Source organism: Euleptes europaea, chromosome 9 (assembly GCF_029931775.1).
Source record: "Euleptes europaea isolate rEulEur1 chromosome 9, rEulEur1.hap1, whole genome shotgun sequence".
NCBI classification, from domain to species: domain Eukaryota; kingdom Metazoa; phylum Chordata; class Lepidosauria; order Squamata; family Sphaerodactylidae; genus Euleptes; species Euleptes europaea.
In genome coordinates this window covers 40,799,368-40,826,779 of record NC_079320.1, presented here as the reverse complement: position 1 = coordinate 40,826,779, position 27,412 = coordinate 40,799,368, and the positions used below count along the sequence as shown (strand labels likewise).

General features: G+C 41.4%; 1 protein-coding gene across 4 annotated transcripts in view; it reads left to right on the top strand.

Annotated features, from left to right (window-relative positions):
* INPP4B (inositol polyphosphate-4-phosphatase type II B) overlaps positions 1-27,412 on the top strand; it is a 258,022-nt gene that overhangs the window by 99,827 nt on the left and 130,783 nt on the right. For 3 of the 4 annotated variants that reach the window (XM_056855456.1, XM_056855455.1, XM_056855454.1), the window contains exon 6: positions 21,424-21,503. The exons of the other annotated variant lie outside the window; for it this stretch is intronic. In XM_056855456.1, coding sequence (XP_056711434.1) covers positions 21,424-21,503 — 80 coding nt within the window. The remainder of the gene's footprint in view (positions 1-21,423; positions 21,504-27,412) is intronic. 4 annotated transcript variants of the gene reach the window in all.

The following is a 27,412-nucleotide window of genomic DNA, read 5'->3' as shown; positions in this document are numbered from 1 at the left end:
TTTTTACTTGATGTTAACTGTTTTCTTGTTGAATCTTATTTGATTGTGTCTACTTGATTGTAACGGCCTTTGGCTATATGCAATAAATCTGTACCTACCTACCTACCTTATGAAAAGCTGTGGCTTCTTCCCAGAAGGTTTATGTGTTAACAACACTCAAGAATCCAGATTAATTTAGCAATAGTGATTATACTAATGTTGGATTATCCATGCCATGGCCCTTTCTTTGCTCAGTTGCTCTTTTGGTTAGAAACTTTCTCCAACTACTACTTAAAACTTTTCTCATTCAGTTTAGCTATTCCAGATTGTGTTCAGATTTGCTAGATGAACACAGCAGAATCTTGGCATGCCCGTGCCCTCCTGCAATCCGGCACAGCACTGCTGTCACCAGCAAGTCATTGGCTGTCTTCCACCTGCCTTCCTTCCAGCTTCATGCAGAGATGTGATGACAGAGAAGGAAGAAGGGAGTGCTAATCAGCACAATATTAAGGAGAAGGGAAAAGAAACAACAGGAACTTTTATCCGCTATATAGAGCTCATATGAAAAGCATGCTACAGGTGCGCTAGCAGTTAGGGCTAAATAGACCTAACGTCAGAAAAGGTATTCCAGAATTTAGATGTTCCAAATGTAAACAGATATGGTAATTAGTTCACATTTCTTCAGGGATACTAGTTTACTCCAAGTTGCTTATGTTGTGAATTTACAAAATTGCTTTTCTAGCACAGTATATAATGCTTTTTCTCTAAGTAAGACTTAAATTTAGGGTTGTGGAAGTAACATTTTAAAAAGGCAGTGTTTGTTATTGGGGAAGAGATTGGACTGTGGCTGGGAACATTTTCCCTCTCAAGGGAAGAACATGTTTGCTCAATGCTACTCTCTTTCTTTCTCCATTGATCTTATCTTTAAATGATATAAATTACATTTAGCAAAGAAATAGAGAGTTAGTATCTGGGATGTGGGTACATAACAGGAGATTTCTTACGTCTGATCCGCATAGAAGTTTTTTTCAACATAGGAAGTCTTTTGAAGACCCTTCACTGTGGATATCCACATGCATTTCAAATCTTGCAAATAGTAACAATGTGTGTTCTGATCACTTGCCACCAGGCATGAAGTTTTTGACACTTGCTGAATTCACATTAATTTGCAATCAGGATGATAATGAACATTCAGAAAACAGGTGTGTGTAAATATTCAAGCTCAAAAAATGTTCTCTTGAGAACCCTTTCTCCCCTCCAAATAAATAAAAAGAATTGTGTGAGTTGCCCTATTGCCAAGCAGCTAGAAAGATCTCTAGCAACAAGGAGGAACATGAAAAGCAGTGCATTATGTTGAACTACATACAGGATTTGGGAAAAAGGAAATCCTGAATTTATGTTGTGTTTCTCGCTTCCTCTGTGGTTTTGTTGCAGCTCTCCAGTCTTAAATTTAACAGAATCTTACCTTCCTCCCCTGACAGCTTAAAATTAAAAGTATCTAAAATATGAAGCATAAATATATCTACCTTCTGTTGTAATCTAGTCTTATTCACATCATGTTTGCAGCTATAATTATATAATATCATAGCTTTCAACACTTTTTTTTTTTTACATGTACCAAATAACAGCAGATGGTTTTAGGTGGCTGGCACTTGATCAGACACATGAAGAGATGCTAAATGGTCTTAAATGCCTATATTTCCTAACAATTTATTTTCACTTCCCCACTTTGCTTTATCACCAGATTTTCATTAGACAAGAGTTGGCAAATCATGGTAAGGGCCCTTTTGCTAGTTTAACTTAAGATGCATTTTAATTTGGCGTTGCAGTATTTTTGCAGATGTTATTTCCACTGTTTCAGTTCAGGCATGTTACCTGTCTTTGTTTGACATGTAAAAGATAATTTTTTGCTGTAGCAGCTGTGAAAATTAAACCTAAATGTGTGCAATCCTGTGCAGTTTCAAGCAGAAGTGACTATTTTATTATAATATGCTATACATCTATTTAAAATATTCCCTGTTCTAGTGTGTTGGTTAATTGATGGAATGTCTCTTTACATATTGAATCCTTTTGTGAATTCCCTCTTTCATGTGCACTACAGCTCATTCTTTTTCAGAGCCTTATGTTTTTAAGCAAATAAACTATTGATGATCAGTTTAATTCATGTACAGAAAATTTTACTTGATATGCTTGAAAGCTCTTTATTTAAGAAAAATAGATTTCATTTTAGTATATAAAGTTTATTTATTTGGACTTCTATCCTGCCCTCAACCCCTGCCAAAATCAAACCCAACAACTCTCCTCCCTCTTATTCTCAACCTAAGTCTAAATCAAGATAGAGGTTGTGCTGGCGTCCCTGGGTAGTTCTGCCATATCAGCACCGGGAGGATGGCATCCAGGTCCCCTGCCGGCATCCGTTCCACCCTGGGTGGAGTAAGTGGCACGGGCGCCGGCGCAGGGTGCCTGAAAGCCGACGCAGCCCCTTCCTGGCTTCCTAAGGACTTTCGTCCCTGAGGCTCAGGAATGGGCCGTATGACAGTAGGGCATGTCCACCATATGTAGTGTTATGTTCCAGCTTCCCCACACTCCTTCCAGCATTAATTAGAACTTTGCATCGTTATTTGTATGCCATATTTGTTTTACAGCAATATATCAGAGCAGAATAATATTAAGTAGCTTTCAGTTAGATTTGCTCTTAGAAGAACAGGTAAACACCTGGTTGTATTTCATCTGATATTGTTCAAGGATATTTTATGATTAAGCTGTATATTTCGCTTTAGAGGTATTTTTCTTTATTTATTTGGCAGCACAATAAAATGCAGATGGTTCATCTTTGGTTGGCAATGAACAACATACTGGACAAGAATGTCCAGAGGCAGTACTATTCCTAAGAAACCCTTTGAAAGTCTTTGTTTTTCTCAAGACATCAGACACATTAGCCCTGGGATCCATAGCTAGTTATTTCTGTTGATGTGCAATAAGAAAATACAACTGGAGCCATACTAGAGTTATGTAACAGTGGTAATTAATTTGATCATTACTAGTACATACTGTCTAGTGCATATAATCATGCCTGCATTTTTATTTTTTATTTTGTTCCATTTCCTTACCATTTTCCCAAGAGGCAGATTTGCAGTCTGTGTGTGTTAGATACTTTTGTTTTCACTTTCCATTCACATTAATGCACCTTAGTTTAATGCACTAACACGTAGGGGGAGGTTTTCTTTTTAAAAAACATAAAACCTTTGCAGTTATTATGTGTAGGTGCCAAGAAATCCAGATGTACAATCCAGGAAATCCTGTAATGTTTATGTGCGCAAACGTTTTTTGTTTTTTTTTAAACAACCCTTATTTTGCTATGTACCAGACTCATTCCACATGGTTACAAAATAATGAGTCTACTGGAAAAGAATATGTAAAATGCATTAGGTAATATGACTGCAAATAGGATTATATTTAGGATTGCCAGCCATTGGAATTTGGTATGGCAGGGACATGTGAGGGTACCATAGGCTGATATCATTACATCACATCCATGGAAGAACTGGAAGTGATGTCAGTCCTCTGTTTTACCATAATGTTTCTGGGAATTCCTGCAGCAGACTGACGTCCCTTCTGGATTTTCTCCAGAAAAAAAGAAATACCATTGGCCAACAGCAATTTTTGTAACGTTTTTCCTCCAATTGGTCATCAAAGTGGCAGCAAAAAACAGGAGCCAGGGGGTGGGGGAGTCCCCTCTGCCGACAGGAAACTGGCAGGCCAACTTATATTGAATAATTAGTGCACTGACTAAAATTATTGTTGAGTACTGTTATGTTTTTCCTTTGTTCTCAGCCTTTCCCACTATGTTTTTTCCTTTGTTCTTAGCCTTTTAAGGGGCTGGAACATTCTGTTTGGAATTTAGCAAACATTTCATTAACTGCTGATTGTTATATTTTTAGTGGGATAGCTTCCAATTTTGCTTCATCTTCCCAGCATTGCCAAGGATGCAGTCTGATACCAGCTGACCGCATCCAGTGCTCCTTGAATTCAACTAAGCATCCTACACATCAAGCAGCCAGAGGCCTTAACTATATGGTCTGAGAGATGCCACCCCCCTTTTTTTGCAACCAGCTTGATGAAGAGTGCTGGAAAACTTGAGAGCTTGCATAATGTGTTGTAATATTTTGGTTGGTCTTAATAAAAAGCATTACATGGATTTTGTTTTTGGATTTCACATTAACTTACAAAATCCTGAAGATGCTCAAAAATGCAATCTTATGCAGTGCCTCCAGTCTACGCCCATTGATTTGAGTAGGTTTAGACAGGAGTAATTCTGCATCATACTGTGCTATTATAACTGGAACTGCTGTGACGCAGGAAACCCATGACTAGCTTTCTGAATTTACTTTTAACTTAAAAGCTGCCAGAAATAGGGCTGTTTACTCCCCCTCCCCGCTGTTTTCAATTTTTTCCCCACTTTACAGGAGCTACTTCTGGCTGGCACAGAGGAAAAATAACATATACCTGTATCATCCCTGGAGAAAAGGACTAAAACTCTCTCCACCAGCACCACTGTTCCAATCAAAATCAGAGCCCCTGCAGCCACTTTAAAAGTTGAAAAAAGAATTAGGAGATGCAGCCATAGATCCTTCTACATCATATTTGTTTCATCCTTCACTTTGTATACTGGAGTGAATGGTGGAAAGAGTTTAGCTTCCAAGTCTCACAACATGTATAATGTGAAGGTTTTCCCATTTATTTCCTCATGCTTAGGACACATCTGTCAAGGAAATGAGCCGTCTTTAAGTAACATTCCACTTGTAAGATTCTCTCTTTGCCTTGTGGAGTCAACAACAGATGCTAGCTACAGTCCCATAGAGAGACCTGGGTACTTCAACTCTCCACTGTAACTGTATTGTTTTTAAAATCCCTTTCTTTATTTTCTTTCCAATAAAGCTTTTTTTCTGCTTTATGGTGAGTTACTATGAGTCTACTGGTCCAAACCCAAGTTAAACTTGGCTATATTATCCAGGGTCTCAGATCTGAGACAAGGGAACAAATATGTCAGACCAATGCAGGTCTGCCTTTGACAACCTCTTTAGTACAAATATAGTATTTGTATATCTTTTCAACATATGAACATATTAATCTGCCTTACACCAAATCATGACTTCTAATACAGTATTGTCTGCTTTGACTGACATTGGTTCTTCATAAGTAACACTTCGTATTTGTCCCAAGTACATGTTGAACTAATCTGAGCTACTGTGCATACTCAGAAGGAGAGAGGTGATTCTTCAGGTATACCTGAATACCTGGCTGTGGTTTAAAAACCTTGAAATGAACTTGGAAGTAACTTTAGAAAAAACCAAGAGTCCAATAGCACCTTAAAGACTGACAAAATTTCTGGAAAAATTTCTGGCTCACTTCTTCAGATACCTGGAGATAACTTGTCAAGTTAAAGCAGCTGATACAGAAGTGGTTGAATAAGATACCTGAAATGGTCAACTTCTATTTGTATCAGTTGAAGTTACCAAGTTGTCTTGCAATGGCAGCTCGGCATAGAGCACATTTCAGTAATAAAGTCTGGAAGTAACAAAGGCATGGATCAGTGTTGCAGTGTTTTAAAGGGAGAAGAGTCTATGCACAAGTTGCAAATGAAAAAAGACGCTCCTGGTTACAGCTCTAATCTGTTTTTCTAAGAGTAAGCCTGGATTTAAGAGCACCCCTACCCTGCTTACCTAGTCAGTAATTTGATCCAGTACTATCTACCATAAGCAAACTTTTCCTTTCCCAACAGTGCCATTTTCTACCAGCATCAACTTCATCTTATCAGGATTAAATTTCATTTTATTTGCCCTTTTCCATTTAACCACAGCTTCAAAGCACTAAGGCATCTCAGGATGGAGACAATGATAGAAATAGGGAGCTGGGTGTCATCAGCATATTGATGATACAAAACTCAAAAGGTAGGGATCATCTTGCTAAAATAATTTATTTCATAGAGATGTTCAACATGGTGAGAATACCATTTCCTGTGGTACTTCATACATGAAATCTCAAGTGAATGCCTTTGTAATCTTGTGCATCTGAGGGTTAGTGCTATTGCAATGTTGACAACGACATATGTTTTAAAGGAAAAAATGGGATTATGTGAGAATGCCAGCTCATTGTGTAGTTTCTTGGCAAAGATAAGAAATAAATTGCTAAATTACCGTATTTTTCGCTCCATAGGACACACCTCTCCATAAGACGCACCTAGTTTTTAGAGGAGGAAAACAAGAAAAAATCTTGTTTTCCTCCTCTAAAAACTTGTTTTATGGAGCAAATGTCAGCTGGGCGCTTGTGCGTCGGGACGGCGTGAGCCGGCGTTCCCTACCCCGATGGCCAGCTGGGAGGCAGGCGGGGCCGCACAGAGCCGGCTGGGCGCGTGCGCGTCGCGCTGGAATGATGCAAGCCGGCTCTGTGCACCCTGCCCGCCTGCCAGCTGGCCGTTGGGGCGGGGAAAGCCGGCTCATGCTGGAACGATGCGAGCCAGCTCTGTGCACCCCGCCCGCCCCCCAGCTGGCCGTCGGGGTGGGGAAAGCCGGCTCGCGCTGGAACGACGCGAGCCAGCTCTGTGCACCCTGCCCGCCTCCCAGCTGGCCGTCGGGGCGGGGAAAGCCGGCTCACGCTGGAACGACGTGAGCCGGCTCTGTGCACCCCCGCCCGCCTCCCAGCTGGAAGGTGGGCAGGGTGCACAGAGCCGGCTGGGCGCGCTGGAACGGGGCACACAGAGCCGGCTCGCGTCATTCCAGTGCGCCCAGCCGCCTCTGTGCGCACATTCGCTCCATAAGACACACAGTCATTTCCCCTCACTTTTGAGGAAGAAAAAAGTGCGTCTTATGGAGCGAAAAATACGGTATGTTTCTTTGCATTGGGGCTGATATATATACTTGTTTCCACTAGGAAATTATCTAAGGTAAGTTTGCTTCTTAAGGGCAAACGTGTATTGATTTTTAGATAAATAGACTTAGTGGTGCATGTGTAAGACATGTCAATACAAGTTTAGCTTTAAAGAGAGAGACTTTTTCTTAGTGGCAACAAGCTCTTTGGCTACTTTTGCTTGTTTTATGTACTGTACAAAGATTATTCTGCAAAAAAACCTCTGTTAGTATGTATGCTGGCTTTTTCGTTATCAAGGGATAGTACACAAATGTCAACTGAGAAATAATTTTTTTATTTACTGTGGGACTTTATGCAGGGGGGTGTAAGTGAAATTTGTTTTTTCCAGCAAAGACATCTGTTGGGTGCACAGTAGGCAAAGATCAATAAGAATGATATGTTGATGGAATCCATTACATGCTGTTACTTATTGTTTTGAAGAGATAAGTATTCAAAGTGAATTGACAGGCAGTGGTCTTCAATAATAGTTTACTGAGATAATGTTTTGTTGCTTATTTATATTAAAGAAAATGCAAACAATAGTCAAGCCGTCAGTGTACTTAACATCTGTAATGTTGTACGTTGCAAGAAGGTTAGAAGCATGAATAATTCTGTCTCATTTTGAAGAGCAGTTTTTTGAAGAGGGAAAGGAGAGCTTACCAGGAACCGTTTTCCTCTGAAGCTTGGTTTATCCAGCAGTGTTAGTGCCAACTAAGATACAGCATGCAGTGGCATGTCTCCCAGCCTAGATGGTTTGTTTTCTTTAGTAAAAAGCAGATTCAGTCAGCTGCAAATTGGCATAAAGGCTGTTTTTCATTTTTTTATTTTATAAAAGCACAGGGCAAAAGAGAGGAAACTGTGTGTTACACCTACTCAGTCCCTAGGGTATGTTAGTACTGACAGCAGGGTCTGTGGAGTCCAGGCACTTGAAAGATAAATTGCTTGGCTAAAAAGATGCAATTCAGCTAGGAATTGAAGACTGAACTGCAGTCACATTAGTGACAGCTTTCCGACATAATGCTTGCAAAGAAACACAACCCAGTGAAAATCAAAGGCCATAATGAAACATTGTGAGTCTTCTGAAATACAGGAGTCACCTGCGTGGGACTTGAAGCATGGGATCCTTGAAGGCTCTGCTCTTTCCCCTGTGCTCTTTAATACCTATGTCAGGACTTGGAATGAAAGCACCCCTAACTATGTACCTGTGTGCCAGTTATGTTCCTCATGGCAGATCCTGTTGGCTGTATCCTTAGTTCACATTTTTGTGTTCTGTCTTGTGGCTCTTATTTGTCAGAAAGACTTGCCTGAAGATGTACAAAAGATTCCTTCTTTACAGCCCTTCAGTAAAATGATTAAGAGGCAGCTAGTGGGGTTTTATTTTTATGTATATTTGTTGGTCTTCTGCTTGCTTTTGAGAAAGTGAGATTTTGATAGTGTTAATGCTGAATTTTATTATTTTTTTAAAATGTTATACAGTTGCTGGTTTGTAAATTACCTTGAACTTTCTAGGAAAGGTGGGAATAAAATGTTTCAATATAAATATTACGAGAATATGTAAATAATGTATCAGGAATGAAAAAAACCTTTGTGCATCATTAAATATAGAATGAAATCTTTAATCAGCAATATTCTGAATTACAGTCCCTATCATGAATGCCTTTCTGAAAAAATACTGGTATCAAAGAAAATTGAAGTGTTTGCTTAATAATTAATATTATAAGTTAAGTGAAAAGTGAAGGATGAAATCAATACTCTCTATCACTCTTCTTGTAAGACTGCTGAGAGGAAGCTGTAGATCAAAAATAAGTATAAAAGGGGGGCTATGAGCAATCTTGGGATGAATGGAATAATTTGTTAATACTCCCCCAACCTGCCCTGAACTGGATGGCCCAGGTCAAACCTCAGAAGCTAAGCAGGGTCAATGCTGTTTAGTATTTGGATGAGAGACCACCAAGGAAGTCAAAGGTTGCTACGCAGAAACAGACAGCGGCAACCCACTTCTGTACATCTCTTGCCTTGAAAATCCTGTGGGGTCACCAGGCGTTGGCTATGACTTGATGGCACTTTACACACATACACACACACACTATCCTGCCAAATCTCCCCTGCCAGGATTTTATAATTACGAAGTGGCATGAGCAGGCTGATTTATCTTTCCTGTCTATTAGTTGGACTTCTCTTTCCTGGAGGTATACTCAGACCATTTTTTGTTTGTTTGTTGTCCCCTCTTTCTTTTGGTATATTTACAACATCATGTTTTTCCCTACATACCTGTGGTATACTGTGCTATGTAGGTAAAGATCCCTATCTTTTCTGTTAGTGGCCAGATTTTGCTACTTTTATGCTTCGCATGGAACCCACCCAGTTTATTACATAATGTAGTGATAGGTTTTAGACCTATTTATTATTCCCAATTGCTTTCCACTGCAATAATATTTACTTCAGATCTTAAATACACATGAAATCAGGTTGAACCGGTGTTTCATAATTGAGAATAATCTACGTGTTTGCATGTATTAACAGCAAAAGAGGTGTAATTCTCTGTGGGGTTTCCAGCCATCTTCCCTGCCCATTAGTTTGATTTCTCTTCCCTGTCTGAGTCTGCTAATTGACTCTTAGTTGCTCTCATCCACCTGGAGCGCACTCAGGCAATTTTTTGTTTGTTTGTCCCCTTTTGCTTTCGGCTATCTTTGCCATCTTTTCTTTGCCATCATCTGGCAACCAGTGGGAGAGGCACGGGGAAAGGATAAGGGGAATAATGATGCATCATAGTTGTGAAGTCACTTCCAAGGAGTACCCAGAAGTGACATAACAGCTGGAGTGATATCGATACAATGATATAGAATTTGGACAAAACTCTATGGTCTCCTTTAGGGTCATGAAAAAAAAACTGGTAAATTTCGGGTTTGTTGGGTCCGATTTTTTTCAGTAAATCTGGAATAAGCCAAATACCCATACTGGTAAAGGGGTATTTTGGCTTTATTTCCGGGTTTACCAAAAAAATTCAGGTCCATTATAGTCTTTGGGGATTTTTTCAGAAGCTCCTGTGGGGGCATTTTTGGAGGTAGAGTTACCAAATTTGCAGCGTAGCTGCAAGGGACCCTCCTTAGATGGACACTGAAGTTTGGTGAACGTTGGGACAGGAAGTCAATTTTATGGGCCTGCAAAGGGATGAGCCGAACTGTCCATTGGTTTTCAGGTTCAGAAGTTCAGCGTTGCCGAGGACTGGTAGAAAGAGCCAATTGGCAGGCTGGTGCCTCAAAGTCTGGGGGCTCTCTTCGTATCTGGGGCGCATAGCATGATGATCATGCATATTAGCTTCCAAACTGAGGAAAATGGCTTAAATGCAAGAAAAATAAGGCATGGGAAACTTTTTTTTTGGTGGCAAATGATATCCTGTAAATAGTTCTTTATTATAGTAATCAAAAATCTGATTTCAAGAGATGGTCACGGTGTGGGGAAACGAAGCCTCTACTCAGGGCAACCTTCAGTTTGAGAGCAGGTTTTGGGGGCGGGGTGTCATCGGAGCCAGCTGAAATCATGACCAAGGAAACTCTTGTGAAGGAGATTGCTCATCCGCGTGGATGAGGAGTGTTCTTCAGAAGCCTGGTAAACAGCTGTAGAAGCTGGTGTTTTTTAGTTGGAGTGTATATCCCTCCAGACAGGACTGGGTGAGCCCTGTCTTTTAAATAACCCCTGTGCTGGATCCAGATTAACCCACTGAATGGTGATGGTTGGTCAGACCAAGCTGGCTCCAATTACATGACCCTTACCTCAAAACCTGTGAAAGATAGAAAAATGGGGAAAAGCACAGAGCCGTGCTTTTGGCGAATAGCCAAACCTGAAAAAGCCAAATAATTATTAGGCTTTTCAGGAATTGCTTATTTGGCTTCGGGCAGATTCTGAGGTTTTGGTATTCAGACTACCCAAAACCCGAATATTGCCAAAATGGCTAATTTTGGGTTTATTTTTGGTTCAGGTATATCGATATGCACAACCCTAGTCTCCCTAGTTCTCTGGAAGTTGCTCAGACTAGCAGTGGGAACCTTTCCCTACTTAAGGAATGTATAAGTACTGGAAAAAATAAAGGCTGCACTGAAATGTAAATATCAGCATTCCCTCTGCAGCCTTTTGCCTTTCTTTACAGAGATATGTCAGCTGAAAAACAAAGGAAGCTCAGGGGAACAGGCTCAGTTGCGATTTGGCAGTGTCTCATTTTCCATTCACTTAGAATGCAGCTTTTATTATTAACTGTTTGTATACATAATGGACAAAGAGAGGGAAACATGTTGAAGAAATTGAATTATTCTTGAAAGTGGCCATTTTTCAGTAACACAAAGTGGAAGCAGGAAGACAACTTAGGCTATTTACACAGTGGTCCCAGGTTCAATGTTGTTGGGGAGTTTTTCTCCTGTTTACCCACAGCATCATGGTACATTTGTGTATCTCCCAGGGTTTCCCAGGCTTTTCTCGGATCTTTCCCAAATCTGCTTTGTTGCCAAGTTTTGGGAACAATCACAGCAAAGCCTGCATGGCAACTATGTGGGTAGGAAAATTTGAATTTTCTGAGTTCCACATGGCAACTATTTTTTTCTGCCCTGTTCTTGATGCTGTCATTTCCTCCCTTACTACTGGTAGACATCTTTGTTTTTCTAATGAGAAATTAAATATTATATGACAATCTGTGCATCAAGTTCTCTAACTTCCCAGCTTTCATTAAAAAAATTGGAAGTCTCTAGTAGGCTTGCCATTTGCCCATGGGCAGCAGGCAAGCTCCTGCTCTAGGGCTCTAACCCCTACTGAGGCTCTTCGCTCCAGTAAGAGCAAAAAGCAAGGCAGGAAGTGACATCTGACCCATCATTTCTGAATGTACCCAGAAGTGACACTACAACAATCTAGGTAGGAAATCACCCATCTCTATGGTAGAGACCACAGAGATGGGGAAGTTCCTAGAGGGTCATGATATCATTTCTGGCTACAAACCCAACCTGCCGATTGCTTCCAAGTACAAACTCCCCACCCCCAAAATGCCAGTTGCCAGCACTAGGCTGGCTATCCTAGTCTCTAGCCACTTGTATTACAGAGATATGGGGAAAGACAGGTCTTGGCGACAGAAGGGCTTAGAGACTTACTTTTTAAAAAATGGAATTCATAGAAACTAATACACATATAGAAATTTAATTAATAACAATTTGACATGTATTTGAAGACATTTAAATTAATATCCAGAAAATACATCTTTATGAGTTGAACAATCTATTAATCATAACTCTCTTCATGTAGTGATTTGTGGATGTACCAGTGTTGCTGCTATATTATTACATATGAAGCCTTTCTATTAAGTACTTTCATACGAAGTATTTCCCTTTCTAGTATAAACCTTTAAAGTATCATAGGGTGTAAGCAGAGCTGCTTCAATTAAAGTCCACTTGACGTAAAATTATGTTAAGGCAGATAAAGCATCTCCAGACTTCCTGAACAGAGAGCTAGAACAAAATTATTTGAAGAATTACAATATCAGGTCATAAGTTAAACTGTACATCATTGCTAATATTTGTTTTTCCTGGCTGTTCTGAATAATATTGATATTCTTTGGAGTGAGAGGATCATAGAATTTTACTGTTGTTTTCATTGGCTGTTTTAATACCAGAGATGTCTCCATTTTCGACTGCTTTTGCTTTACTGGATTCTTATATGGGAAAAACTATAACCCAGTGAAGAACACTCAAAAGTTACTTTCCAACTTTAATACATGTTCTTATCTATATCCGTTCTTACATTTACTAAACTTTAATTGAGGGGTTTTAAAAGCAAAGTTGTTTTAGTGTTCAGACTTAGGAACACCTGTGTGTGTATAATTTCCAGCTGCTCAGACTTGCAGTCAGAATTTAAGTGACCTCAAATGTATATTGTTTGAGCTGTTCAGAATAGTCTAAGGCAACTGAATTTTAAAACAACTTGCTGATGCGTATCCCAGTTAGATTTCTGTGGAATGAGATATGTGGAACTGAGCTTCTTTTGAACAGATGGTGAGTGTATGTTTTATTTGGGCTATAGCATATGTAATATGCCATGTGTACATTCTTCCTTCAGAGTAGATTTGCACAGTACTGAGAAGCAGGAAAAGATGAAGTGTGAGTACCTTGTCTCTCCTTTTTCTGATTTTATGATGTTAAGGGAGAAAGGAATAGCTAAACCATTCCTCTGTCCATGGGAAATGTATAAACTCTCTGGAGCAACCAATGAAGTTCCCACCTGACAGGTTACTATGTAAGTACAAAAAGAGCATGTGCAAATTTCAGAAACTTTGCAGACTTTGTAACTATCTGCACAAGGCTTGTTTAGTGCTGTGGAATTATTGTTGTTCCTCAGTTAAGCTGGAAGAGGAATGGAAATTGGTATTTCACATGGCACATTACAACACTATCGCCTACATGGAATGTGTCTCCACAGGGAAATTCCCCTTACATATCTAGTTGGAAGTTAGTCCCTGTCACCATAAGCCTCACATATTTCCATAATTTTAACTCTAATATGTTGTTTTTAAGATAATCAGTTGTTTCATTTTCTCTTGAAGCTGGCTAGGCCAGTATTCATGAATCAATGGGTAAATAAATTGATCTATGAATGCTGAGGGACTGGTAGTCGGTGGGAAAACAGGAAATAATCAGTTATGCTGGAAAGAGAAGAACAGATTAAAAAATGTAAACAAATATTAGCCCTGGGAAGCCTCAATAGTGCTTTGACTGTCTATGCAGCACAGCTTGGTGCAATCATATTTAATTTTTTAATTAGTTTTATTACATTTTAAACATAACGGAAGAAATGCAGTCAACCATCAACTTTCAACAACATGCATGAGGAAAAAGGAAAAATAATATATTTAGGTACATACAAGCAGGGGACCCAGGAGGACTTGCAGGGGCATCTCATTTCCTCCTCCCCATTGTCTCCTTTTTCCCTTCCCTTGCAGCCCCCATAGCCTCTTCCCTTTTCCTGCATCCTTTTTCCTACCCACCAACCAATCTACCTTTATCTGCCCCCCTGATTTCAGCTTTCCCTCATATCCTTCCCCCTGGCAGCCTCTCCCCAGGAAGTTTGGCCATGTTGTGTTGTGCCAGCTGGGCTGGGTGGGGTTACCCAGCAGGAAACTGGCAAAGTTTTGCAGGAAGCACCTTACTTTCCCCTATATTCCTCTCCCCATACTATTGTCTCATCCTGCCAGTCTCCATATTCTCTTCACCTTTCCCAGTTTCCTTCTCTCCTCCCCACCCACTAATCAACCCATTTTTATCCCTTCCCTACTTCAGCTATATTATTTATTAATTTGTTTAAGTTACGCATTTGGTAGAAAATCGTTCATGGATGCTGCTGGTCCTGACCCTGATGAGTCTTCCTTCAGAGGCCAAAATAGCTCTGGATAGCCCCCACCATCTTTGCTGACAGGAACTAAAGCTGGTAAAACTGTTATGGTCACCTATCAACAGCCACTCTGGGCATTTGTTTCTTCAAGCTACAGGTGTTGCTTCTATCATATGGGGGGATTACCCCACTTTGTAAAGATTTCAGGTTTTGTTTTGTTTTTAGATTTCAGATTTTTCTGCAAATCTGGGACCTTTTTCAAGTTTGTTGAGAAATCTGTTTGGTCTGTCCATGCCTCCAGTCTCTTGATTTAAGTATCTACATATGGAACTATGGGGGTAAAGGGAAGATGACTGGGGAAGGCACTGGCAAACCACCCCGTAAACAAAGTCTGCCTAGAAAATGTCAGGATGTGACGTCACCCCATGGGTCAGGAATGACCCGGTGCTTGCACAGGGGACCTTTACCTTTTTTAACGAAGAAGAAGAAGTAGCAGTAGCAGTATATACTAAGTTCTGATTGTCTTCAGCTTACAAAGAAAATCTTAACGGAGGGGAGGGGACCCTGTATAACGATACCTTTCTCACACACAAAAATCATACAATGTTTAAGTTCTATATTTAACTGCAAATCCTGAGTCCAAAAGTCAAGAATGAGTTTCCATCCTCTAGCAAAATTGGATTTAGATCCCATCCCTTAATCTCATTAATTCTGTTAGTTTGGCAGGTTTAGCAACTGTTACATTTAAATGTCTTGAGCCGTGTGCAACTTAGCAACTGCCATGAGCATATCTAAAGCCACTGCTCTGTACTTTGAAGAAACAGAGTCTGGTAAGAGATCAAGCCATACTACTTGTAGGTCTTATAGAATATTCAGTTAGTAATGTAGAATATATTTCTTAATTTTTTTTGCCAGAAATCCTTTACATAAAGACATAATCACCACATGTACCTGTCATTAGAATCTAATGCTCTGCATTTCCAGCAGACACGTTTGTGTCTTTGTAATCTTATTCAGTTTATGTGGAGTCCTATACCATAGAAATAGCACTTGATAATTTTTTTTGCTCATGCTAACTCATATATGGAAGCTGCCTGTGACAGAAAAACAGTGTACTATTCCTCATTAGAAATTATACACTTAAGTATTTTCTCCCAGTTTTTTAGAAACCCTGGGTCATCTGGAGGAATCATTTGTAAAAGACACAGATACTAAACTTCAAGTCTATTTCCTATAGAAAATTAATTTTTTGAAGTTTGTTAATTCTGTACGAATATGTGCCACTGATCATCTCGAGTTTATGAAGTATCAAAGCTGAAAATATTGAAACCATACACTCTAGTATTCTTCTGTATTTAAAAATTGTCAGTGATCAAGCCTGAAAAAAGGTGAGATCACACTATAGAGCACAGAATTGGATTGGGTTGACAACAACATCTCAACTCCATTAAAATAATAAAATAAAACTGAGAAGGCTGTCATAATCAGCACATGGGAACAAGTAAAGAGTAAGCTATCACCTCAAATCTACCCTTTGGCTCTGAAGTTACAGAAATGTTGTATAAGCACCGTTTAGTTTTTTCCCTTGCCACTAACACATATAGAGATTTTGTTTATTTTATTCTATTCAATTTACATCCCGCCCTCCCCAGCCGAAGGCCGGGCTCAGAGAGGCAGAGATAATATATAAATAAAAATGTAAATGTTCGTTTGTTCAAAATATTAAATCTCTGAAAGTTCTTCACCGATTGCTTTGAAATTTTGACACAACGTTGCATTCGAATATGCCCGTGTTTTTATATACCTATATTATATAGATGTCACACCTGTGACAGGTAAAAACATGCTTTTTTTGAAAAACAGCTCCATCTGTTGGACGTCAAAGAAACACACGCTATCTTCTTAGATGCACCAGGAGGAACTGGTAAAACGTTCCTAATTAGACTGATTCTGGCAGCAATTCGATCCCAAAATGACATAGCCTTAGCTCTTGCGTCGTCCGGAATACCTGCAAAATTGCTACCAGGTGGAAGAACTGCTCATTCTGCTTTGAAATTGCCATTGAACATGCAATTCATTGAAACTCCCACGTGCAACATTTCCAAAGCATCCGGCATGGGAAAAGTATTGCAGAAATGCAAACTTATTGTTTGGGATGAATGCACAATGGCGCACAAGAAATCACTCGAGGCTCTTGATTGATCATTGCAAGATTTGCGTGGAAACTTCAGGCCATTTGGGAACGCATTAATATTGCTTGCAGGAGATTTCAGGCAAACATTACCTGTAATTCCTTGATCGACACCAGCGGACAAGATAAATGCTTGCCTGTAATACTCTACTTTGTGGCGACACGTCAAGATAAAATTAACTACAAATATGCGTGTCCAGCTGCAAAACGATCAATCAGCTGAGATAATCTCGCATCAATTGCTGGAAATTGGGAACGGAAAGGTACCGGTTGATCTGACCTCAGGATGAATTTCATTGCCTCATAACTTCTGCAATTTAGTGACCTCAACAGAAGAATTGGTTGAAAAAGTATTTCCCAATATTCAAACCAATTATAAGAATCACGATTGGCTGAGTGAACGAGCTATTCTTGCGGCCAAGAACAAAGACGTCTACTAACTTAACAATATTATTCAGTCTCACATTCAAAGCGAGGCAGTCACATACAAGTCCGTCGACACTGTTGTGGAAGCAGATGAAGCGGTTAATTATCCAACAGAATTTTTGAATTCACTCGATCTGCCAGGGATGCCACCGCATGTACTGCAACTGAAAATCGGCGTGCCAATTATCATGTTGTGAAATCTCAACCAGCCAAAGCTTTGCAACGGCACGTGGCTTGCAGTAAAAAAATTCATGAGCAACGTCGTAGAAGCAACAATCTTGACAGGACCTTTCAAAGGTGAAGATGTCCTCATTCCTCGCATTCCTATGATTCCAACGGATATGCCATTTCAATTTAAGAGATTGCAGTTCCCAATTCGATTGGCGTTTGCAATCACCATCAACAAAGCTCAGGGCCAATCTTTAGAATTGTGCGGTTTAGATCTAGACACGGATTGCTTCTCACATGGACAATTATATGTTGCGTGTTCTAGAGTCGGCAAACCAGACAATCTCTATATCTGCACAGACAATGGAACAACAAAAATATTGTATACCCACAAGCATTGTGAAATTAAACATATTAGAAACGTGCGCTTTCTCTTTTCTTTCTTTTCCATTTAACCAGACTGGGCCACAGCAACGCGTGGCCGGGTACAGCTAGTATCATATAATTATATTAAAGATCGTACTAACTCAAGTATTTTAGTTGTTGAATATCATCAAGTCAAAGATTATGTGATGTGTTATGGAAAGTTTTTTGTTTGTTTGTTTCATTACACCTTTGCCAACATTTGAGAAAACCTTTTTTCGAACCCATATTCCATTTTATTTAATGTATTACTTAATACTGATAATAGTTTTCTTATAAGATGGCAAAAAGATACTGGTTCCTTTCCTTTCTCCCTTAGACACTTCTTGATTCATAAATCCTGAGCAGCACAATTCTAAATCTATTGTTTGGGATTTAGGAATGAGATAAATGTGGTCACTACCAATGTAACCTTAGGATCACTGTCACTTAATAGGGTAATAACTCAGACACAGAGGTGCTAGTCCAATCTGTTAGTAGAGGAATAATATAACTTGATCTTAGATCCTCATAAAAATGACACTCCAGGAGCATGTTTTCTAGAGAATCAATAGAAACAGAAGAACTCGGGCAGGTCCTTTCCAAATATGGTATGTTCATGTATCTACCTTGCATAACCATAGTAGGGTTAGCATTAAGAATGCAATCCTGAAGGGAGAATAGTTGGAGGTGGCTGGAGATGGCATTGCCATGCCGCCTCCAGAGCAGCTTGCTGCCAAGTGCAGCAAGCAAAAAATACATTTTGGAATGAAAACCCTGTGGAACTCTTCATAGAGTTCCACAGAGCTATGCCAACTATTTTGCAGGCGTAACTCAATGCCTGCAAAAGGGGCGAGGCTGATAGGGCTTAAGGAGCTAATGTCAGGTCCGCCTTTGGGAACGCCCCTTTAGGGAGATGATCACTACCCATAGCCACAGACTTTCATACCATTAATTAAAGGCAAAAGGTCCTATGAGACCAGGAAGTAATCGATTACACTGGCACCGATTTGTGTAAAAATAAATAAATCTCCATTTGGATCAACCTGTGATCACCCATTTACTATTATTAGCTTTCTCTGAATAGCAAATTTAACCAAACATAATCCAGCAGAGTTTATTACAGAAGTTCTGTAGTATCATAACAAACTCAAAAAATCTTAATCAAAGTTCTCTATCAGGTTTTGAAAAAGGGTGTTATCATCCTAGCCTATCCATGCATTAAAGTCACCAGTCATAAGAATTGGAGTAGTTGGCTAGCTGTTTTTAATATCTTCAAATAATTCTCCCAATGAAGTCCAATTTCATATACCACTACTTGACCTAGCAGGGGGTATATAGACAGAAAATAGAATCAAAGGGAAGGAAATTAGATTTAGCCTAATTGTAAGAGCCAATTTGTCAGCAATGAGGAAATCAATTGATTTTGTGCTCAGAGAGGTAGAAATAAGACAAGCCAAACCTGCACAAGGGTGGCCCATAGGTCCTTTGATTACATTCTGGGGAAAAGAAGAGAAACCTAGAAGAAAAATCTAATTGGTAGCCCAGGTTTCCTGCACAAGAATAACATCAAAAGCTAAAAAAATAAAATAAATGAAAGTGTATCAGAGCCAGTAATTCTAGCTGACCAATCAGCAACATTCCAGCACAGAAATTTACAACGGGAAAAGAGTCATTCCTCATCCGGAAGATCTATGAGAGATGTCTTCCAAGGCGAATTTGAATTTACAATAGGAGTGCATACTATTATTGTTGGTTCCAGAGGAATTGGAACATTGCTGTTACATAAGGTGGAATGATATCACCTGTTAGGTTGGACTTAGATTGTACTCAGCTTTGTTAGGAAATCTAGGAGCCTTTGTTTTAGCTGGTAATATTTGATACTGAGTTTGCCTAATCTGGCTGAGACTGTCCCCAGCCTATCAATTGTCTATCAATTATATTATTTTGTTCCTCCTCTGGGAGAGTGCAAAAAGTGTGAATTAAATTTGAATCTGCATTATCAAATATATCATCTTTCAACATAGTTGGCAGCATAGAGGGACATTTAGGAGCTGCCAATAGTCTAATATTACGATTCATGGATTTTCGATTCTGGCCTTCTAGAAGGACACTGTTGGTTTTAATCGGAGACAAATCAGAGGCTAATAGCCCTTATGTAACCTGACTTGATTTTGAGGGGCAAATATAACTGAATTGTTTACCGGCAGCTTTGATGGGGCTTTGGTCATAAACAAGGGAGCTATTGCTGATGTATGAAAGCATTTTTTAGGAAAAATGTCAAATGAGTTACACTGGTCTTGTTTGCCTAAAATCAGTGCCGGGATCTGAGGAGAGTAAAAAGTAAGCAACAAGCAATCTTCTCTTAGTAAGCCCGAAAGCCTATCACAATATTTTAAATCAATATCTCTAGGATGACACTGAGATAGAAATGCTAGGTGCTCTTTAATACACCATTTCCCTTGCCATTTTATGGTCTGTCTCTGATAGGGGCATATAGATAAGGAAATCTTGAATATATCAGGAATAAGAATGGAGTGGTCAGGCCTCTGTATAGTGCATCTTGGATGAGATGGTAATTTATTCATAAAGCAGAATTGTTCCTCTGAAGATATCTTTTAGGCCTCAAATCAAGAGGATTAAAAGACAAAAGTTGTGCTGCCAAGGAATTAATCTTATCCTATATCTTCTGGAGAGTTTCGGAAACCAAAAATGTCTGGGATGCTAGTAGACTTAAGTTGTCACAATGATCAAAACATGGAGCGAGCACCTCCTTCCATAGTGCTGCCTGGAAGGCCAGGTCAAAGCTGAGCTTAAGTATGCCCTTTTTCTAGGCCAGATTGGCTAGGTATCCTGCTTTTTTTTTTTGCCAGCTTCTGGGCATGGAGTAGGGGTCACTCTGTGTGGGTGGGTGGGTGTAGGGGAGGTAGTTGGGGAATTTCCTGCATTGTGCAGGGGTTGGACTAGATTACCCTGGAAATCCTTTCCAACTCTATGTTTCTATGATTCTGTACCTGGGAATGGTTTTGTAAAAGCAGTAAGGAACAGTCCAGGAAAGTAAATTAGTGGACACACTCCAAATCCTTTATGTTAAAAAAGTTCTGATATCATATGAAAGATTCATTGTCCATATGTTCAGAAATGGTCAGGATATGAGTGACATATGAAGCTATTATTTTTCTGGAGCCATTGGCTCTTTCAAGTTTAAGACACAATCATTACTAGATCAAGGACTTTACATCCAAAGACACAAAAATTATTGGCGAGTTTTTCAAATGGGAGAAACAAGATACCTTTGGTCTTGAACTTTGAACAATTTGCTTAGTGTAAATGGCTGCTGTTGGTGCAGAGGCATAGAAGAATATGGGTCAACAGAGGTGTGATCAATATAACATTTTGCTTCCTTTGCACTGCCATGAAATTGGGTCTTTCTGAGAAGGAAATAAATGCTTAAAGCATCCTGATGAACTGGGGAAAATATAACATTTTCTATTAATATCTTGCTTTAAGTGCTACATAAATATAGTTTGTGCAAGCAAATGTTCTATTTGGCATATAAAGATGACATTGCCTCCAGGTTTAAGGAATGATTGTAGCAAGAACAACAATGGTAAAAATTCTACAGATTTAGCGTGACAAGATAGAAAATGATGTCTGAAGCCTCACACTAAACAAACAAAAAAACCACCTGCAGCAGTAGGTTTCCAGCATGCTATTTGTCAGGTTGTCATTCTGTTCGTTTTTAATGAAAAAGAGGTTTATGCACTAGCTTTACAAATTATTGATAATGGTGTCACTGATCTATGAAGGCATTCTACAGGATAAGAGATCAAGAGGATGCTTCTTATTTAGTATTTCTCTCTTGCTAGCATAAGATTTGTAGGCATGAGGTTAAAACAGAAACTGTTAAAATTCAGAAACCTATTGGAAGTACGTCCTACCTCCCCACCCATCTGTCTTCTCCTTTTTTTATTCCCTTTGGTTTCTAGAGAAGCTTCCTGGGTTGTGCAATCTTTAAAGTAGGCGAGTTGGTGAAATCAAAGGAGCAACAACTGACTCTCAGCCTGAGGTAGGTTCTTCGTTTTTCTTCTTCTTGTGTTGATTACAAAATCTGTCAGATAAACGATCAGTGACATTGGTTGTATTTTGAAAGTCACAATTACGTCATTGATCAGATGTCCAGCTCAAGTGCTAACATTTTTAACGTGTACAAAGCTAAAAGGTGTGTAGGACTGTATTCGGACCAGTGTTTGCAGCACTACATTTCATTTTATTTCTATCTCTCACCAGTCCAGTATAGAAGTAATGCTGATGATCAGTAATGCTGTTGATTAGATGTAGTTAATACAGAAGAATAAGCAAGGACCCATGAGAAACCCATGGGAAAATTCCCTCACTGTCCTCTGCTTTCGGACACCTACCCCCAGCCATCTTTTTATAACCTTTCCTCCTCTGCCCAATCCTCTTCCCATCTTTTTTACTTCCATACCCTACTTCTTCTCACCCCTTACCCACAACAGAGATCCCTCTTCCCCCTTGTCCTCCCCCTGCCCCATTTCCTCAGTCTGTCCTCCCTGACCTTTCCTTTGCCTCCTCACCACTCTGCCCATCCAACCTTCCTTTCCACTCTGCTTTGGCTGGCTGGCTGTCCCCCTCCTCATCACCACTCTGACTGAGGGATACCACCATAGGTAGTATATGGAGTGGGCCGATGCCTAAATGTCCTTGATAAGAAGGACCTAAGGAAGAAGAGAGTGGTCTATATGCTTCTGAGCTAATCTGAGAATGATCTGTGAGACAGCTTCAGCATTGAGGGCACTGAATATTTTTTTTCTATATTGCCATGGTTAGATCTACATTGTGTAGTCTGGTAAACTGTTCTAGGTGATAAATAGCCAGCCTGTGCCTCCTCACCCCTGCCCCCATTATTTTGTCACTTGCTATGCAAAATAAAATTGCATATATTTGGCTTTACTTTAGAGCTGCTGATTTAAAACAATCAAAATTTGAAGAGTTGGAGGTGCAGTTTTGAATTGCCTTCTTTAAATGAATTTGTTATTCTCCTTAAACCTGACTGATAGAGAGACTAATACATTAGCACTAATAGTGTTAGAACTGGACCTTACTTCAATGTAGCCAGGATAGGTATGGGTCTAATTAGCATCTGACTGCTACATGCATCCAAAGCATAAACGTGTTAGTAGTCTAGAAAAAACTGAGTGAGCAATGACCAGCAGCCACTGGTACCTTACTTTGCTTTAATTTCAAATAAATTTGCAACTAAACATTTACCTGCATGGTGATGGGCTTCCGAGTGTCTGGAACTTGGGGAATGCTTTCATCCTTCGATGGCCTGCCTTGCCAAAAAGGAGTTGCATGGGTCGAGGAACCCAAGAGCTTTGCTGTAAAATGAGATGACTGCCAGATGGAGACCCATAGTTCTGGACACAAGGTCCCGCTTCTTGAGAGCAACTAAGTAATGTAGGACCAGGGCCTTAGAGGCTGGGCAATTGCTTCCCTCCCCATTAGTTGCTGAGAAGTCAGGAATGCTGCTGTGGCGGGACATAAGACCTCCGTGTGGAGGGCGTGATGGACTTTTAACACTCCCTGGACAATCATTTGCTGCCCAGTGTCCACAGCTCCTCCGGGAAGTGGTTCAGGTGGGGGTGCATGTTGGGGGCCAATGCTCAAAACCTCTCCTTCTGAAACCAAGACAAGGTGTCTGCTATTACTGGTGCCTGCAATATACTGGGCTGAGAAGGAGATGTTAGCCTTGAGACAGATCAATATGAACCTGCACACCAATTGCGTAAACTGCTCAGAGTACAGTGACTGGCTGTTGATAACTCTGAAAATAGCCTGGTTGTCACACCAGAACAGGACACACTTGTTCCTGAAGGGGTCTTGCGAGATAATAACAGCTACCAAGATCAGGAAAAACTCGAGAAAGGTAAGGTCCCTGAGGATGCTGGCCCTGACCACTCTTGGGGTCCCTGCACTGGCGGGACCAAGAAGGTAAACCCAGTGTGTGAGCTTCTGCCAGCCAGTAGTTCCCTGAATCATGAGAGGAATCCTCTTCTGAGGAAGACTCACCAGAAGATCTACTGCTGCTTGAAGCATCACGATCTCTCACTGACCTTTGTGACCTATGGTGTCTGGAGGGACTCTTCTTTGCTAGAGCACACCTTCACGGGTTAACCTCCCTGGAGTCACTTGAAACCACAGACTCTGAAGGAGACCATGGCCTCCTCCTTCCTCTAGGATTGGAGGCTGCAGGGGGCTCTGGAACCTCTGGGCAGGCACCCAGCTGACCCACCCATTCAGACAAGCATTCCAGGGCCTGTTAAATGCCCTGCAGGAAGGCAGCATGGTCTGGCCCTAAGGGAGGGCCTCCTAAGGGAGGGGGTGCCAAACTGAGTGACCATGCTTGTGTAGTAGTCCACTGGCTGGTGACCCTGCATGCCAAGAGAGGCCCAGGGTGCACCCATGGAAGTGGTGCCTCTGCTGGGCGGGACAGCGGAGGGACCTAGCACCCACCTGCTGGCAGGGACTGCCCACCCTGAAGGCTCAGTTTGGGCTCTAGACCTTGTTTCCCCACAGTTGGAACTTTCTTGGGAAGCATGACCACAATGTTGTGGGGGGGGTCGACTTACGGTACATATAGATTGCCAGCCGCTGAACAATAGTGCGCCACCTTATCTTACCAAAGTCTAATATTAAGTATATATAATTCTTTATTAATACTTGTTTATTTACTTATTATTTATTTGTTTTTTACCAGTGTTCCAAATTACTATTAATAGGCCTGTCTCCAAACATATCCTTAATTATTATTGTTGCAGAAAACGGGGGTTGGGGGGGATGTAGCTGCCTTGTCATATTTGACTGTCATTAGTTATGATGTTGTGTTGATCCTGGTGAGCCCGGACAGCAGACTTCGGCGGCAATTTCTTATAACAGAGCCGCTCCACCCATCAGTGTACGGGAACTAGTCAGGACGGAGGAGCCCTTCCCCAGTAATTTCCTGGACATTTGGGATGTTCCTGATAGACTCTTGGGAAGTTGTGTGGCACCCACTGAAGTGGGGTGTCACTACGGGGAAAACCTTTTCCACCCATGAGCCTCCCAATATATATACAGATGTGTGCAAAAATGTTCCACAACAGTCTCACTCACAATCAAGGCTTTGTTCATGACTGGATCGCTGTCTCCCGGTCCGAAAATGCTTGAACTCTGCCCGGGGTGTTAAGTCTGAAGACCACCCCTCCGATCAAACACAAAATCACTCACTCACTTTCCAAACATACTCACATACTTCCCCCCTTTTCCCCAGTAATTTCCTGACAGACCTAAGGTCCCTGTGGCTTCAGCCAAACCTGATGGCTTTACTAGGGCAGGACCTGGAAGTTGATCAGACTTCCCTTCCTCTGATAGCAGAGGGTTCCGAAACTGAACTAAAAACCCCTTCCGACTCTCACCTGACTCCTGTGATTCACTCTGGAGGTGCAGGACTGGTTCTTGTGATCCTGTTGGGTTCAGACGGCACCCCACCCGGGACCGAGGCCAGGGTGTCTGTGCGTAACTTTCTCGACCAAAAAAAGGTTGTGCTGGCAGAAAGGACCCAAAGGCACCCAGGCTCGGCACCCCAAGCCGGGTGGGCCAGAGGGGTGCAACACCCCATCTCTCCCCCCCTCAGATCCGAGTCACGGCACCAAGGAATGTTGCAGAAAACTGGGGTTCGGGGGGGGGTGGGGAAGAGACCCAGTGATCGTTATCAAGAAAAATCGTTTTATTCCAGCTGGTCACCCAGTTGCTCTAGCAAGCAAAAATAACTGTGCCCCGATTATACTGGGGCGAGAACTTTTATTCCATTTCCATGCTCTGACAGGATGTGTCAACATTCCATGCCTATCTGGTTGTTTTACATAGTCTGGAGCCTAAGAGCTTCAGCGGTTCCATCCAGTTATGTTATCGTTCACTCTGACTTCTCCATGACATTTACCCTACTAACTTAGCACACACACAGAGTTATCTTGCCCAGCAACAAGTTATTCCCTTGCGGTCTTGATACATTTCAATTCATTTACAGAAAGGAAAAGAGGTTATCACAAATTATTAAATCAAAATACTTAAGTGGGTCCTTCACATTCAGAGGAAGTCTATCTTGCTGTCTCATTATCATAGGCGTAAAAATGTATAACAATATAGAAGAAAGAAGGTGATGTCCTGGATTTTGCTTCAGGCAGCTTGAATACCAAGCATGCTACCGCTGCTTAGCTCACCCGTGGGGTGGGGGGTGCCCAATGAGTGAGAGAGCACCCAGCTGCGGCAAGAGCCCTGGAGAGAAAGGAGAAGGGGACAAGCAGCATGAGTCATAGTTCTCTGGGCTTTACTATCAACCTACCCCCCTTGCAAGATAACCCCGACCCACATGTATAGGAGGCAAAATGGCCTCTGCCCCAAACTAGCCACCCACCCTGCCAACAGCTACTGCTAGGCAGTTACCCTAAGTAAGCAGTCTACACTTTAGTTGAGGGAATGAGCTGGGGAGACAGAGTGAGAGGGGATAACTGGGATCGAAAACCTGTGTATACCAGGACAATCCTGGCTGAAAACTCTCAAATGAGCACGTGATTATATAATTAAAATTGGTTTTGTTAAAGAATAATAATAGTAAAACAAGAATATATACAAGAGCTAACTAATAGAAAAGAGAGGAAGTTGGATAGGGTTTCATGGATGGGTGATATTTACCAGTCTTGAAGGGATGTTCAAGGAAATCAGCACTGAAGAGGAAAACGACCAGTGTTACCAGGAGGAAAGGAAAGAGCCCACATGCAAGTGGAGGTGCATGCGTGCATCCAGAATACACACACACACACAATGAATGGACAAAGGACCAATATTTATACCCCAAAATGGGTCCTGAGGCAGTATGAGGTAAGCTGGCAGGAAAGCCAGAGTCAAAGGAATTGATTGCTTTACCAGGATCCGAACGAAAAGATAGGACAGGCTTGATGAGTCGACAGGATGCAAGAGAATGCCTGGCCTGTTCTCTTGAATACTGATTGATTGCTAGGGTGGGTGCAGATAGGGTAATTAATGGTCTGCTCGGAGAATTGATTAAATCAGTGTAGGGTGACATAATGGAGATTACCTAGTCCCATTGTGCAGCCAGGCACACCATAGGGCCAGGGGAAAAGTATAGCTGCCAATTGCTTTCCTGCCCAGGCTTGACACACAAAATGGATCCCAAAACTTTCTGAGAGGCATACATTTTGTGGGGAGCAGTGTCTTATTCTTATGCCAGTCTCTGCCCCCCATGCCTTTGTGGTACCCCTTAGTGGGAGGTGGGGTTTGAACGCCTACAGGGCCCTGCCGCTGCAGGCGCCCTCCATTGCAGATGTGGCCAGATGATGGCTGGCTACTTCTGAAGGTCTGCTGTGACTGATATGGTGTCTCTGCCACTGGGGCCTGCTGCTGTACACTACCACCTCACTGCAGTCCCTCAGTTGGAAAACGCCAACTGAAGAGCCACCTCGCTCAGCTGCTCTCTTCTTGCCACCTGCTGAAAAGAGCCACACACTCCTTTGTTCCTCGGGCTGCCACGTACTCAGGTCCAGGCTTTGGGCAGTTGCCTTTGCAGTGGCATCAGCACTGGCTGCTCCCACTGCAAAGGCAACTGCCCAAAGCCTGGACCTGAGTACGTGGCAGCCAGAGGAACAAAGGAGAGTTGCAGAGCTGAAGAGAGCTGGAGGCCAAGTGAGAGAGAGGCCCCCTTTGCAGCCCGGTTAAGTGGGGAAGGGTGGGGCGGACCCACTTTGTGAATCCATTTGCTGGTCCACCCGGAACTCCATGCCATTCCCTGGCCCACCCACAGAAGTGCTTGCTGCCAGCCCAGGTTGTGGGGTCTCTCCTTTTCCCCACACCATGCACTCCCAATTCGTAGCCAGCAGGAACAGCCTCCCTTCACCAGCT